A 16083-nucleotide genomic window follows, 5' to 3' on the forward strand; every position below is an offset into this window, starting at 1 on the left:
TTATCTTGACATCATACGTTTGAATCAAATGGGATATAATTTCTCATTTTTCTGAGTGTACAGGTTGCAGAATTACATTGGTCATATAGTCACATATATACATACAGCAATACTAGTGTCTATTTTATTCTGCTATCCTTCCTATCCCCCCCTTCTCCTCCCCTTCCCTCCCATCACTTCTCTCTACCCAATCTAATGTGACACACTTCTTCCCCGCCCCTCACATCATCATACATGTAATCTGTATAAAGATGAGGGTCTCCTTTCATCTTCAGATCCAATCCTCCACTGGTGGACACTTTTAGGTTTTGTTGTTGTTTTAGTATTTATTTTTTAGTTGTAGTTGGACACAATACCTTTGATTTATTTATTTATTTATTTATTTAAATGTGGTGCTGAGGATCCAACCCAGGGCCTTCCACGCGCTAGGAGAGCACTCTACCACTGAGCCACAACCCCAGCCCACTTTAATTGTTGTTACTATCATATTTTTCTATTTCAGCTCTTTAATGTTGAATTTCAAATGTATTAAAAACTTGCATTAGCATTATTTACTTTTGTCTGTTTATTGTACAAATACCAAGCACCTAGAAGCAGAACCATTTACATTCATCAGCAGTCAGGCTTTTAAAATAGTGTCTTATCTGTGTTGTGTTGCGCTGGTCGCCGCTCAAAGAGATTCTCCTTCCTCAGTCTCTGCAGCAGCTGGGGTTATTGGTGCCGGCCACTGCGCCTGGCTAAAAACACTCCAAACTTTTTTTTTTTTTTTTTTGTACCAGAGATTGAACTCAGGGGAACTTAACCACTGAACTACATCCAGCCTTTTTATTTTTATTTATTTATTTATTTTTTAATATTTATTTTTCAGTTTTTGGCGGACACAACATCATTGTTTGTATGTGGTGCTGAGGATCGAACCCGGGCCGCACGCATACAAGGCAAGCGCGCTACCGCTTGAGCCACATCCCCAGCCCTTTTTTTTTTTTTTTTAATTATTTTTAAATATTTATTTTTCAGTTAGCCTTTTTAATATTTTATTAGAGACAGGGTCTCCCTGAGTTGTTTAGGGCCTTGCTAAATTGCTGAGGCTGGCTTTGAACGGCCTCACCCTCCCGAGCCTCTGGGATTCCAGGCTTCTGCCACCACGCCCGCCTCCAAACATGTTTATTTAATAAAGACTTTAGCTTTTCGTTTTTCTCCCCCATTTATGGAGGAATACTGAAATAAGAGTCAGGAAATCAAAATCGAAAAGTAGACACCATGTATTTAACTAAAACTTCTGCCAAGTTAAATTCGTAGAGGACCAGATTAGCGAGAGCGCTGAGCTGGCCTGGGGCGCGGACTGCGGGGCGCAGGCGCAGAAACTCACCTAACAACCCACTCCCTGCTTTCTGGTCTGAAAACTTATCGCGAGTCTTGGAATAAGCTTGTGGCGGTTGCAGAAAATGAGTTCTCGCGACAGTTACTTGGTTGCTATAGTTGTGAAAAACTTAATCTGAACCGCGGCAGGTAAGAATTATTCCTCTGCTGATAACCCTCTCTTCACGACGTCCACGTCCTGGCCGTGCACCACACTACACCCGGACACCCCAATCTTCTCTCTCCGCTAAGGCCAGGCTTAAAATTCGGTACAGACCGAAACTCTACCCACCCCCCCACCCCAAGGACGGACTCTGGCGTCACCGCAGCACCCCCTCCCGGGGGCGGGCGAAGGTCCCGCTGCAGCTTTGCTGGAGATTGACCCTTAACGCTACTGCGCGGGTTCCCAGACCAGAACCTGTCACAGCGCTTCCTTCGTCTCATCTGTTTCCAATTCAACCCTTGCCTTGCAGATTCTGATCAGATGACAAAAAATGGGTGACTTGTTGGGGGCAACAAGAGCCTAGGCCCACTTCACCTGACCACTTGTAATTAGTCCGATTTCTTTCCTTCATTATTCGGATATGCCGCGAAAGATACCTTGAGTACCAAGCATGTAGCCAGGCACTCAGGGGTTCTGAATATAATTAAGGTTGCTTGTCTTCAAGAGTGTAATTGAGCTTTCAAAAAAAGCTGGGCATATTAATAATGCCATTCGTGCTGTGCCTCATAGGGTAAACAGTTTTATTGTTTTACGGAATATTCACAACAAAGGTGAAACAAATAGAAAGTTATTCATTTTACAGAAAGTGAAAACTAAGACCAAAAAAGTTACGCATTTGCCCAGGGTCATGTAGTTATTAAGTAAGAAAGATCTTTTAAATCTCCAGTCCTGCGGTGGGGTTGTAGCTCAGTGGTAGCGCTTGCTTAGCTTGTGTGAGGCCCCAGTCCTCATAAACAAGACAGCTTGTGATACATGTCACAAGAAATGTATAAAGTGCTAAAATAGTGGGGACAGGGAAACGTTAAAGTAGGAGGCATTTGAGCCATTTTTGTCAATATAGAGATGGAATGAGGGAAAAAAGAGGGGTAGTTCCAGAGGAAGAAAAGAGGCAAAGGTACAAATGACTAAGTGCAGGTAATCTTTGAAAAGGACTAGGCCAGAGAGATTGAATTATTGATTTGAGATTGTCCTTGCATGACTGGGAGGACATAGGATCAGATGGGCGAATAAATGTTCTCAGTCAAATAAATGGGTTTTGGGCTGGGGGTGTGGCTCAAGCGGTAGTGCGCTCGCCTGGCATGCGTGCGGCCCGGGTTCGATCCTCAGCACCACGTACAAACAAAGATGTTGTGTCCGCCAAATACTAAAAAATAAATGTTTTAAAAAAAAAAAAAAAAAAAAAAAAAAAAGGACTAGGCCAGAGCATAGGCTAGGTGAGGGGACTTTGGTACTGCTGGAGCCTAGAGGGCTTTGAATATAATGTCACAGTTTTATTTGGTAGATGAGAGGATACAAGTGATAATCATTAGATATTAGATCTGTACTTTAATATGGTATTTATCTGCTTGTCTTTTTTTTTTTTTTTTTGTGGCCATGTGGTACCAGAAATTGAATTCAGGGCACTTGACTACATCTGGAGACACAATTTTGTATTTTATTTATAGACAGGATCTCACTGAGTTGCTTAGTGCCTCACTGTTGCTGAGGCTGGCTTTGAACTCATGATCCTCCTCCTTCAGCCTCCCCAGCTGCTGAGATTACAGGTGTGTGCCACTATGCCCATCTCTGTTTGTCTCTTTGATCTCATTTTCTCTGTATTATTCAGTGGTACAAGCTACTGAGCTACTTGACTAACTTACTTTCTTTCTTCCTTCCTTTCCCTCTGAATCTTTTACAGTCTTCTTTCTGCTTGGAACAGCCTTCATTTTTGAGTGTTCTTTTAGTTCCAGGTCACCTCCTACAAGGAGATTTTCCTGGCATGCATACTCATGCATATACTTTCAAATCCAGCTAGGTTCCAGCTTCAGCACTTTCTTTCTGTATGATGGGCTGCTAAATAACAAACTTGTCTGAAGCTCAGTTTCTTGTTCTCTAAAATGGCAATTTAAGAGTCACTTGGAAGAATGGATACATATCAGATAACATATGTAATGCCCTTGGCACATTTGGCATATAGTAGGCCATAATCAACAGTTAGTTTCCACCTGTAATCCTAGCAGCTTGGGAGGCTGAGGCAGGAGGATCACAAGTTCAAAGTCAGCCTCAGCAACTAAATGAGACCCTAAGCAGTTTAGTGAGACCCTGTCTGAAAGTAAGAAATTAAAAGCTGGGGATGTGACTTAGTGGCTATGTGCCCCTAAGTCAACCCCCAGAACCCCCCCCCCAAAAAAAAAAAAAAACAGTTAATTTCCTTCCCCCTTTCCTCACCTATGTCCCCTTCCCCCACTTTACTATTCTTTTGTCACAGTATCCATTACACAGACTATAAAACTCTTAGCCTATTTATGTCTCTCCTTCTCACTAGATCTTAAATTCCTTGAGGTTAGGGAGTGTACATCTCATCTCTTGTATTTTCAGCATCTATTACTGTGCCTGCCATAACAAATATTTGCTCAATTAATGATTTTGACAGAAATGGAATGGAATAGAATTTTTAAAAAATGGAGTCAGAGATACCAGTTAAGAGGCTTTTGTTATAGTCTAGCAGAAGGGAAAATAAGTTTTAATTTATATGGTACTATTATAAAAGAAAGAAAGGGACTAATACAAAATGGCATTTTAAATGTATACTTAATAAGGAAATTGCCGATGCCACTTAGGCCCTGAAAGAGCCCAGAGATGTGATTTTGAACAAATGATCTGAAACTTTAGGCAACTGGAAAAATGAGGGAATAGCTAGGAAGAGACAGAATAATTGTAACATCTGAAGGGTGCAAGGAGTCCTATATTGTTTTTATCACCAGCCCTGGATAAACTTGGCATCGTATGTCCTTAGCAAATGTTTGAATTGCATAAATAAGCTCCTCCTTGAATAGAAAACATGACCTTAAAAAAAACTGATATACAATCTGCTTTTGAAATTATGTCCTTAGTATTGTAAAATAATTAAAAATATATATCTGGCTAGAGACATGTCAGGATCTTTTCCAAAGGATTATCATTTTATGATAGGGTATATTTCTTGCTCTCAAAGTATATTTTTGTAAAACAGAAATAAATCTTTGAGATGGCTTTACAGATTGAAAAAAAATTACCAAAGAACATTGTGAAGAATATGGGGAATGGGAGATGGGGAGATAGTGTACCTACTCTCTGTTTCATGATAATTTGTACATTATACATTAGTTGTATGTATAAAGAATATTTTAAACACTAACCAGTGGAATTATGATTGTGACCAGCTTCCCTGAAGCACTTCTTATCCAGCCTTGAAAGTTAGGAAGGGGAAAACAGAAGGCTAGACTATGGCATATTCTTAGGTTCTCCCCCTGTACAGGTCATGATGTAATGAGGGGACAGTTTCATTTATTTTCTTTACAGAGACCAAAGGAGAACAGAAGAACTTTGCCCAATTACTGATATGGAACAGGTGCCAACAGGAGGTAGACTGGTGCATATCACTGTGACAGATGGATATGATTTGGTAAAGTTTCTTTTGGAAATGTGCAAAGTCCCTAGTTGGGGAATATCAAGGGAGGAATGGAGTTTTTTTTTTTAGATGTTGATGAAACTTTATTTTATTCATTTATTTATATGCGGTGTTGAGAATTGTACCAAGTGCCTCACGTATGCTAGGCAAGCGCTCTACCACAGAGCTACAACCCTAGCTCAGCAATGGAGTTTTTGTGTCATTTTGTACCTCCAAACTCCCTCCCTTTGCATAGCAATTTCATCCTCGGTGTTTCTTATTTGTAATCTATAATCAGCAAGTCACATTACATTACTATGTGTCTAAAATACCTAGCTCAGTGGTAAAGTGCTTGCCTGGCATATGTGAGGCACTGGGTTCAATCCTTAGCACCACATAAAAATAAATAAAAATACTGTGTGTTCATTTACAACTAAACATTTTAAAATATAAAATAAAATACCTGGCAATTTGAGTACTAAATTTATCAGAGTTGAATCAAGATTAGCTTTAGTTTTTGTGGCTAGCAGTTCATATATTAATTTTTCCCCTTTATTTTGAGAAGGATCTGAATTCTGAGTTTCATTTGTGATTAATTTCATTTGGTGAATTTAAATAATAAAACCACAGTTACTATTTAAAAGTAGGAGAATAGACTGGGCTTGGTGGCACACACCTCTAATCCCAGCCACTTGGGAGCCGGAGGCAAAAGAATTGCAAGTTGGAGGCCAGCCTGAGCAATTTAGTGAGACCCTGTTTCAACATAAGGTTTAAAAAACAAGTTTTGGGTATAGCTTAATGGTAGAGCCTAGCATTTGTGGGACTATGGGTTCAATCCCCAGTACTGAAAACAAAATTAAGAGAATAATGAAAAAATATTCAGGATTATGAACTTTAAAAAGCTTGTTCCAAAAGAGGATATAATTAGTAAACTCCACTTGTTTTAAAATGTGTGTATAAAAATGTATATTTTCAGCAAAATACTAAAATATACTAATGTATTAATAATGCTTACATGTTAGAGTAAGATTGTAGGCAATTCATTTTCCTCTGATTTTCTCATTTTGCCAGTGTTGGTGATTGAACCCAGGCCTTCTGCACACTAAGCAAGTGCTCTATTACTAAGCCACATTGCCAGCCCCCCACAATATACTTTTAAAGTCAGACAAAACACAATAAATGTTATATTAAAAAACTTTAATATAGGCTGGGGCTGGGGCTCAGTGGTAGAGCACTTGCCTACCATACATGAGGCACTGAGTTCAATCCTTAGCACCACATAAAAATAAACAAAATAAAGGCATTCTGTCCATCTACAACTACAAAAAATTTTTAAAACTTTAATGATATTTAAATGGAATATTACATTTAGCTATAAATTAATTTGTTTAATGATTTTCTACTTTCCCTGTTTTTGTGATATAACTTGTTAGGGAAAAGAAGAAGAAAAGAAAATGCTATTTGTCCTGAGTCAAAATGGGTTGTCAAATGTGTAGGAAATGTCTCTATTTGAATTTAATTATAAAGTGATGTTTCTGCCAACAGAAAGGTTACAAAGGAGATACTCCAGTTACTTTTGTTCGAGCGGAATTCAATCAGGTGACTCTGGGAGACTCTGCAAAAATTACTGTCTCTTCAGAGGGAACTGCAAAGTACAACTTCACTAGCAGTTTTGAGTTCAATCCTGAAGGAGGAATCACTTTGAATGACCTCGCTCACAATCCTGTATTCTGTAAGTCCTTGTGATTCTAAAAAATGTTAGTTATATGAGTATTATATGAGAAGATTCTGAGACGCCTAATAGGTGACAGTTGAATATGCCTTATTCCCTGACTTTAAGAATAATGAAATAGGGGCTGGGGATGTGGCTCAAGCGGTAGCGCGCTCACCTGGCATGCGTGCAGCCCGGGTTCGATCCTCAGCACCACATACAAACAAAGATGTTGTGTCTGCCGAAAACTAAAAAATAAATATTAAAAAAATTTTCTCTCTCTCTCTCTCTCTCTCTCTTTCTCTTAAAAAAAAAAAAAAAGAATAATGAAGTATACTTTGAGTCCTGTCTGATTTGGCAACAGTCACCAGGACCTATTAATTTAATCAATTTTAATCAAAAACCTTTGACATCTGACTGAATTTTGCAGTCTTTATCCTCTACATAGAGTTGAGATTCCCTCTCCTTTGTATTCCTTTATTTAAGGTTGCCAAACTTAGAAAAAAGTGGGGAAAAAAAGCAAAATATGTGTCATAGTTATACTTAAAAATTATTCATTGTTTATTTGAAATTTAAATTTAACTGGGCATCCTATATTTTATCAGGCACCTATATCTGTTTTTTTGTAGTGTAGCCATTATTCATTTGTCTTTCTTGCTAGAGTAGGTGCTTTTGAAATCAAGATTGAACTCTCAGTATTTTTAGACTTTCAAGTGCATCCCTTTGTTGAAAGAATGAAATAGAGGGATGGATGGTTAATATATCCTTTCTTCCTTACCTTTATGATTTCAAAATGTGCAGTATTGTCCCTGTTGTAATGTGTTGTATCTGTTTACTAGTCTAAAACTTTTTTGGTTTTGTTCTGTTTTAATCTGTTATCTTCTTTCATTTTGTAATTTTTTAATTACACCTCTGGGATGCCTTCTGGAACCCAGATTCCAAGATCCCCAAACTTAGATGAGAACTGGAAATGTATATAGTATTCTAGATTTTCAGTATTCTGATCCTGTATCTTTCTTTCCATAAGAATCACTTGGGGCTGTGGGACCACATCTTCAGGTCCCCACATCAGAGCACCAAATTCATAATTGTTGGAGGAGGAGTCTAAGAAATCAATCACCATTTGACCCACACTCTCTCCCAAGTATCTTCTTCTCTCTTTGTTCTGTGTTTCTTTGCTATCCCAAATAGGAGGAGTAATTCTGATTGCATTCTTCACAAGTATGTTGGATGGGAAAAACAGAACTGAATATTCTTTTTGTGCAACCAGAGACACTGGGCACCATGGTGCACCCTTGTAATATTAGTGCCTGGGGAGGTTGAGGAAGGAGGATTCCAAGTTCAAGGACAGCCTTAGCAACTTAGTGAGATGGTGTTTCAAGATTAAAAAAAAAAAATGAAAAGGACTGGGTATGTGGCTCAGTGGTAAAACACCACTGGGTTTGAAACCCCACCCCCCAAAAAAACGGAAAGAGAGAAAAATACAAAGAAAGGGAAACCCCTTTGTTCACAGAAGCAAAGCAAGAATTAACACCTGGGAAACTTGAACAGCTGCCATTGATGTGTAAATGGTGGTGGTGTTGGTGTTGGGGGAGAGGGCAGTACTCTAAAACCTACGGGCTTGGGTTTTAATGCTCTTACAAGGACAAAAAATCTTGGACTGCTACAGATGAAGAGTTGAGACTGACACCTCCCTACCACAAGCTAAGACTCCTAAAAAGAACGGTCTAGGGAAAAAATAAATTGACTCTCCATTATCTCTAAAATAGAAATGAGCCTCCCTTAAGAATTAGTAGTTGTAGGCTTGTGCCAGCTATTAAAGAACATATTTTGGAGCTGGGGTTATAGTTCAGTGGGAGAGTGCCTAACACATGTGAGGCATTGGGCTTGATTTTCAGTACCACATAAAAATAAAATAAAGGTATTATGTCCATCTAAAACTAAAATATATATATGCTTTATTAAAATACACAGGAACATTTAGGAACACACAAGAAACATACTAAAAACTGGCCACATTATAGGCTGTAAATCAAGTCCTACCAACTACCAAAGAATCTTAGCAGATTAATCTTAACAGACTAAGTTTTCTGGCCAAAATACAACAAATAAGAAAATTAGAAATCAATACAAAAAAGATTTTTAAAAAATTCACATGGAAATTTAAAAACACTCATGAATAATTCATGTGACAAAGAAGAAATCATTATAAAAATTGCAAAGCATTGTCAAAACTTGTAGAAGGGCAGGGGTTGTAAGTTGGTGGTAGAGACTTGTTTACCATGCATGAGGCCCAGCACCACAAAACAAAACCCGTGAGATATAGTTAATGTGGTAATTAGAAGTACCTTAATAATTTTTAGTGCGTTCATTAGAAATCAAAAAGAATTTAAAACAGAGCTTCTTCTGAGAAGATGGAATAGATGTATTTTTCTATATTCCTCCTACTAAGTACAACTCAAAATGAATAATTTATATAAAACAAGCATAAGAGACTCTGAAAGGTAGAAAGAAGAAACCTTGAAACTGAGGAATGACATAATGGTGAATTCCTTAGATTTTCTTTTTGCCTTATGTATGTCCTGGACTTGGTGCTGGAGAAGTTGGCAAGCTAGAAAAACCAATGGGTATAGATATTTTTTATTTTTTATTAGAGAAAGAGAGAATTTTTTAATATTTATTTTTCAGTTTTCGGTGGACACAACATCTTTATTTTATTTTTATGTGGTGCTGAGGATCGAACCCGGCACTCTGCGTATGCCAGGTGAGCGCGTTACAGCTTGAGCCACATCCCCAGCCCCTATAGATGTTTTTTAAAAGCCTAATAAAATTTTGCTCTCTCCAGTCAAAACACCAGGAAAGGGGAAGCCTAATAAGACAACTTTTAGGCAATAACTGCTTTTTTCCAGCCAAGTACTCCAGGAAAAAAGGGCTTTCTTCTCAACCCAAGCTGAGTGGGAAGTCTAGACTACCACCATCACAAAGCAGTAATAAGGTACCCAAATACCCTTGTGGTACCAGAGAAGACCAAATAGGGAGCCAGAACTTCATCTTCTTTGGCAATAGTCTTCTCCCTGTTTCGTCCTGCTCCCCCACCCTCACCTTCGTGGTCAAGACCACATTGAGGACCTTGTGCTTATAAACTGTCATTAACAAAGTATCCCTCTACTCTACTGGGGTGATGTCAGAGGAGGCCTAGTACAGGTTCAGAACTTTCATTATCACCTAGGGTTAAAGAGTCCACAACCACTGTAGGATCTGTGATAACCAAATAAGGAAGTAGAACTCCTGATTCCTCCTCGGCAGTAATAATGAGCTGCCTCCCTTAGGTGTCAATGGAGGCTGAGTTGGGAACTGAGAATTCTACTCCCACTTAGCAATAAGGAAGCAGCACCTTCTCCCCTTTTTTTCTTGAAACTTAGACAAAGCTAGCTAAAACAAAAGATCCAGAGTTTTTACAAAGATTCAGAGTTTCAGTACATAATAGAAAAAGTCCAGGTTTCAACTGAAAATCATGGTATCCAAGAACTGGAAGATCTCAAACTGAAATTAAAAGGCAGTCAGTAGATGCTAACACCAAGATAACAGATATATTAGAATTGTAAGACAAGGATTTTAAAGAAGCTGTGATCAAAATGTTTCAATGAGGGCTGAGGCTGTAGCTCAATGGTAGAGCACTTGCCTAGCATATGTGAAGCCCTGGGTTCGATGCTCAGCACCACATAAAAATAAATAAATAAAGGTATTGTATCCAACTACAACTAAAAATAAAAAATAAAAATATCAAAATGAGCCAGGCATGGTGATATTGATCAATGCAGCAACACTATTTGACAAAATCCAATACCAATTCACAATAAAGTAGTTGGGCTGGGGTTGTGGCTCAGCAGTGGTGCACTTGCCTAGCACAAGTGAGGCGCTGAGTTTGATCCTCAGCCCCACATAAAAATAAATAAATAAAGGTATTGTGTCCAACTACAACTAAAATATATATATATATAAAATATGAATAGTTTTAACTTTTTCAACTTGATAAAGACTGAAATTATACTTAATGGTGAAAGAATGAATGATTTCCAAGATCAGGAATAATTCAAGGATGTCTGTTCTCACCATTCTAAATTCAACATGGAATTGGAAGTCCTAGATGATGCAATGAGATCTGGGAAGAAATACAAGGCTTACAGATCTGAAAAGAAGAAGTAAAAATACTGCTATTTGCAGAGGAAATGATGATCCATGTAGAAAAAAAATACCAAGGAATCTACAACACTTAAAAAATAATAAATGAGTTAAACAATATCACAGGATAAAAGAATGTGCAAAAATCAATTATATTTCTGTATACTTGTTATAAATATTGACATCAATATTTATAACAATAAATATTGTTATAATACTATTTTGTGATTGCCTTAAAATTTAGTGTAAAATACATATATAGGTCTTTTTTTTTTTTTTTTTTTTTTAAAGAGAGAGTGAGAAATAGAGGTAGAGAGAGAGAATTTTTTGAATATTTATTTTTTTTTAGTATTTGGCGGACACAACATCTTTGTTTGTATGTGGTGCTGAGGATCGAACCCGGGCCGCATGCATGCCAGGCAAGCGCGCTACCGCTTGAGCCACATCCCAGCCCCCATATATAGGTCTTTTAAAAAAATTTTTTGTGGTTGTAGATGGACAGAATGCCTTTATTTTATTTGTTTATTTTTATGTAGTGCTAAGAATGGAACCCAGTGCCTCACACATGCTAGGCAAGCACTCTGCCACTTAGCTACAGCCCCAGCCTCATGTATAGGACATTTATGCTGAAAACTAGACACTGCTAATGCATGAATCATAGAGGATCTAGATAAATTGATATATGGTGTATAGAACTGGAAGACTGTACATATTTAAGGTATTAGTTCTTCCCACATTGATATATGGATTGAATATCATTCTTCTCAAAAATCCCAGCAAGATTTTTGTAGATATGGAAAAGATTATTCTTCTTTAAAAAATACTTTTAGTTGTAGATAGACACTATACCTTTATTTTATTTATTTATTTTAATTTGATGTTGAGGATCAAACCCAATGCCTCATACATACTAGGCAAGTATTCTACCACTGAGTTACAACCTCAGCCCCTGGAGAGGATTATTCTTAAATTTATATGGAAAGGTAGAAGAACTAGAATATCTAGAACGATTTTGGAAAAGAATGAATTGGGATGAATTAGTATCTGTATTTTAAGACATCTATCTATAGGAGTCAAAGTTGGTATGAGTGGAAGAAAAGATACATAGATTAGTAGAATGGAATAGGAAATCCAGAAATAGATCCAAATATGTCCAACTGATTTTTTTTTAAATGAAAGTGCAAACCCAATTAATTGTAGAAAATGATGCTGGACATCTATAGGTAAAGAAATGAACCTCAATATGTCTCACATCTGACACAATAACTAGCTTTAAGATAGGTCACAGAATTAAATGTAAAGCTACAGAACTTTAAGAAAAAAATCTTAGGAGAAAAATCAGGATATAAGGTAAAACAAAGCATTCTTAGACTGAAGAACAAATCATTATCCATAAAAGGAAAAAAAAGAGGAAGAATTGGACTTTGTCATAATTAAAAACTCTTGCTCTTCAAAAGACATTGTTAGGAGGACAGGCTGCAGAGTGAGAGGAAGTATTTGCAAAGCACAAAACAGGAATATCTAGAATTTTAAAAAGTCAACAGTGACACAAAACAATCACAACCCAAACAAACCAGCTAGAAAATAGGCAAAAGACATGAGACATTTCACCAAAGATAAACAGATGGCAATTTAACACATGAAGATATTCAACATCTATCACCAGACAGTGGCGCTCTCCTGTAATTCCAATGACAGGCTGAGGCAGGAGGATTGCAAGTTTGCAGCCAGCAACTTAGTGAAAATGAAAAACAAAAAGGGCTAGGGAGGTAGTTCAGTGCTAAAGCACCCCTGGGTTCAATCCTCAGTTTTGCAAAAAAGATAATTCAACATCACTAGCCACTAGAGAAATGTGAATCAAAACCACAATAGGTTATTACTGCACACCTAACAGAATGGCTTACCTTGAACAAGGATAAAACTGTATAAAAGGAAGCTTCCTCTTTGTTAATGGGAGTTTGATAACAATGCCTAAGTCTTCTCAGATAGTGAAAGAGGACCTAATTTTTGAGCTCTTATATATACAAAAATGGTCACAAAATCTTTAAGTTATAATCTATTTTATTTTTTGCAGTTCAGGGGATCAAACCCAGGGCCTCATGCATACTAAGCACATGTGCTACAAGTGAGCTACATCCCCAGCCATTTGTGACATATTAAAGACCCATCTTTAATAAATTGATGGGCTTAGCCAGGCATGGTGGCACACGCTTGTAATCCCATTGGCTCAGGAGTCTGAGACAGGAAAATCACGAATTCAAAGGCAGCCTCAGCAATGGTGAGGCACTAAGCAACTCAGTGAGACCCTGTCTCTAAAAAAAAAAATACAAAATAGGGCTGGGGATGTGGCTCAGTGGTCCAGTTCCCCTGAGTTCAATCCCTGGTACCAAAAAGTATATAAAATAAATTGATGTGCTTAACAACCATAAGAAGATTGAAAACAAATGACTTAAACATTTAATTCAAGAAGCTAGAATAATAATAGGGTAACCCAAAGAAAGTATCTTAAAATTAAGATTAAAAAATAAGAAATAATGAAATGGAAAACAAGAATTACTAAACAAAAATGCTTCTTAAAAAGACTAACCTTAATTACTAACAAATAGGCAAGATTGAGCCATAGAAGAAGGAGGGAGGGGGTGAAAAGGGGAGGAAAGAGAATGAAGTGACACAATGATATTAGGAAGAAAATGGACCATAACTACAAGAAGAATGTCATTTTTAAAATTATAAAAGGATATTCTGCCATTACTTTGGAAAACTTAGATTAATGGACAACATTTTGGAAAATGGAAATGGGGAAAAAAATTAAAAAGAGGTAGAATTTATTGAGTAAGAAACTAAGAGACATCAGCTAATCAAAGTTGTAGACAAATGGAACTTGATTCAAACAAACTAAAGAAAATGGTGTTGAAGTACAAGTTTGAATAAAAAGAAAGACATACTGTTCTTAGGAATGCTCAACCTTATAAAGATGCCATTTCCCTGTTTATAAATTTATTGTGATCTTTGTAAGACTGCCAACATTTTTTTTTTCCCAGAGATGGGTATTAAACCCAAGGCCTTGCATATGCTAGACAAACACTCTACCATTCTACCAGCCCTATTTTATTTTTAATTTTAGAGTTCTTTTTTAAAAAAATTTTTATAGTTGTCAATGGACCTTTATTTTTAATTTATTTATATGTGGTACTGAGAATTGAACCCAATGCCTCACACATGCTAGGCAAGAGCTCTACCACTGAGCTACAATCTCAGCCCCTTTTGAGAGTTCTTATAGAAAAAAAGATTCTTTTTTTTTTTTTTAAAGAGAGAGAGAGAATGAATTTTAATATTTATTTTTAGTTTTTCGGCGGACACAACATCTTTCTTTGTATGTGGTGCTGAGGATCGAACCCTGGCCGCAGGCATGCCAGGCGAGCGCGCTACCACTTGAACCACATCCCCAGCCCCCACCAAAAAAAGATTCTTGATGTAAGAATGATCAGGAAATTCTGAAAAGAAGGGTAACGAGTTATTAGTTCTATATGATAGAATGTAATATACAAACAAAATGGAACATTGTAGTAGCAGGCATGTGTAGTCATAAAGCTCACTGGAACAGACTGGAATATCCAGATGTAGTCACTAGTACTTCTGGTAAATTAACATATGATTCAGATAATATGTCAAATCAGTGGGGGGAAAGATCTGTCACTCTCTTTTTGTGATGCAGGGCCTCACACATGCCAGGCAAGCACTTCACTGTCGAGCTAGCTACATTCCCATAGGGAGAAAAGATGGATTAAGTAATGAACAGTGCTGGGATATCTGGAAAACAAATGTAACTAATCTCAAAATTATGCCAAAATATGCAGCTGGGTATGGTGGCGCACAGCAGTAATCCCAGTGGCTGAGTAGGCTGAGAAAGGAGAAGAGCAAGTTCAGAGCCAGCCTCAGCAACTGCGAGGCGCTAAGCAGCTCAGTGAGACCCTCTCTCTAAATAAAATACAAAATAGGGCTGGAGATGTGGCTCAGTGGTCTAGTATCCCTGAGTTCAATCCCAGGTATCAAAAAAAATTTTTTTTTAAAATTATGCCCCCAAAATTTACAGATGGACAAAATGTGTGAAAAATTAAAGTATGCAGGTACTATAAGAAATCATGGAGTTGAAAAAATAAATCAGAGTGGCAAAGCATTTTTAAGTATTTTATAACTATTGCAGCCACAGGGTGGAAGAAAGGGCAGTTTACATAAGTAACTATAAAATACAGGCCATAAACTGGGATGCAATTTATAATTAATTTCTTGACAAAAGGCACATTTCCCTTTATATCAGTAAGAATATCAGCAAGGGGCTGGGATTGTGGCTTAGCAGTAGAACACTCACCTAGCATAGGTGGGACCCGGGTTCAATCCTCAGCACCACATAAAAATAAAGGCATTGTGTTGTGTCCATCTACACCTAAAAAATAAATTAAAAAAAAAAAAAGAATATCAGCAAGACTCTAATAGAAAAACACAAAACATTGAAAACTACACAGTAAAGAAAACATATCTGGTCCTTAAAAATGTGAAAAATATTTAGTCTCACTTTAATGAGAGAAACACAATTATGTTTAGATGCCATTTCTATCGGGTTATAAAGGTCACAGTTTGTTAGTATACTATATAGACAAATATGTTGTCCAACTCATATTATTTTTGCTGAAAATGCTGAAGCTGAACCTAAGTTTCTAGGAAACACAGTAATTGAAAACAAATACCATGAAGAAAAAAGATAAATTCAGACAGTGTGATGTTCTCTTTAACTACTGGCCTAGTGCCTTCAACAAGCCAATGTCATAGGAGAAAAGTATGTGGAAAGCAGGAATTTTTTAAATGAAAAGAAACTTAAGAAACTTGACAACCAAATGTAACCATGTGGTCTTTGATTGGATCCTGGTTTGATCAAACTAGCTACAAAATAAATTTGGGGGAATTGGAAAATGCTAAATATAGTCTGGACATTAGATGAATTTTAGGAATCATGTTTAATATTTTATCAAATATTTGCTAGATGTGATAAAAGTATTTCATTTTTTTAATACCTTTATTTTATTTATTTTTATGTGGTGCTGAGGATCAAACCTCTAGGGCCTCACACATGCCAGGCAAGTGCTCTACCACTGAGCCACAACCCCAGCTCAAAGTATTTCAGTTTTGTAGGAAAATGTCATG

At 37.1% G+C, this 16083-nt stretch overlaps 1 protein-coding gene across 5 annotated transcripts in view; it reads left to right on the plus strand.

Annotated features, from left to right (window-relative positions):
* Positions 1 to 1358: 1358 nt before the first annotated feature.
* Positions 1359 to 16083, plus strand: part of Cfap70 (cilia and flagella associated protein 70) — a 100088-nt gene continuing 85363 nt past the window's right edge. For 3 of the 5 annotated variants that reach the window (XM_046419630.2, XM_046419633.2, XM_046419634.2), the window contains exons 1-3: positions 1359 to 1509; positions 4904 to 5006; positions 6537 to 6723. In XM_046419630.2, the coding sequence (XP_046275586.1) occupies positions 4944 to 5006; positions 6537 to 6723 (250 nt within the window). In that variant the 5' untranslated portion in view covers positions 1359 to 1509; positions 4904 to 4943. Of the gene's footprint in view, positions 1510 to 2979; positions 3127 to 4903; positions 5007 to 6536; positions 6724 to 16083 lie in introns of those variants that run through there. The other 2 variants (XM_058577914.1, XM_046419636.2) reach the window with 2 other exon arrangements.

This window comes from Marmota monax, unplaced genomic scaffold, assembly GCF_021218885.2.
Source record: "Marmota monax isolate L192 unplaced genomic scaffold, Marmota_monax_Labrador192_F-V1.1 WCK01_AAM20220418_F8-fsc00019, whole genome shotgun sequence".
NCBI lineage: Eukaryota > Metazoa > Chordata > Mammalia > Rodentia > Sciuridae > Marmota > Marmota monax.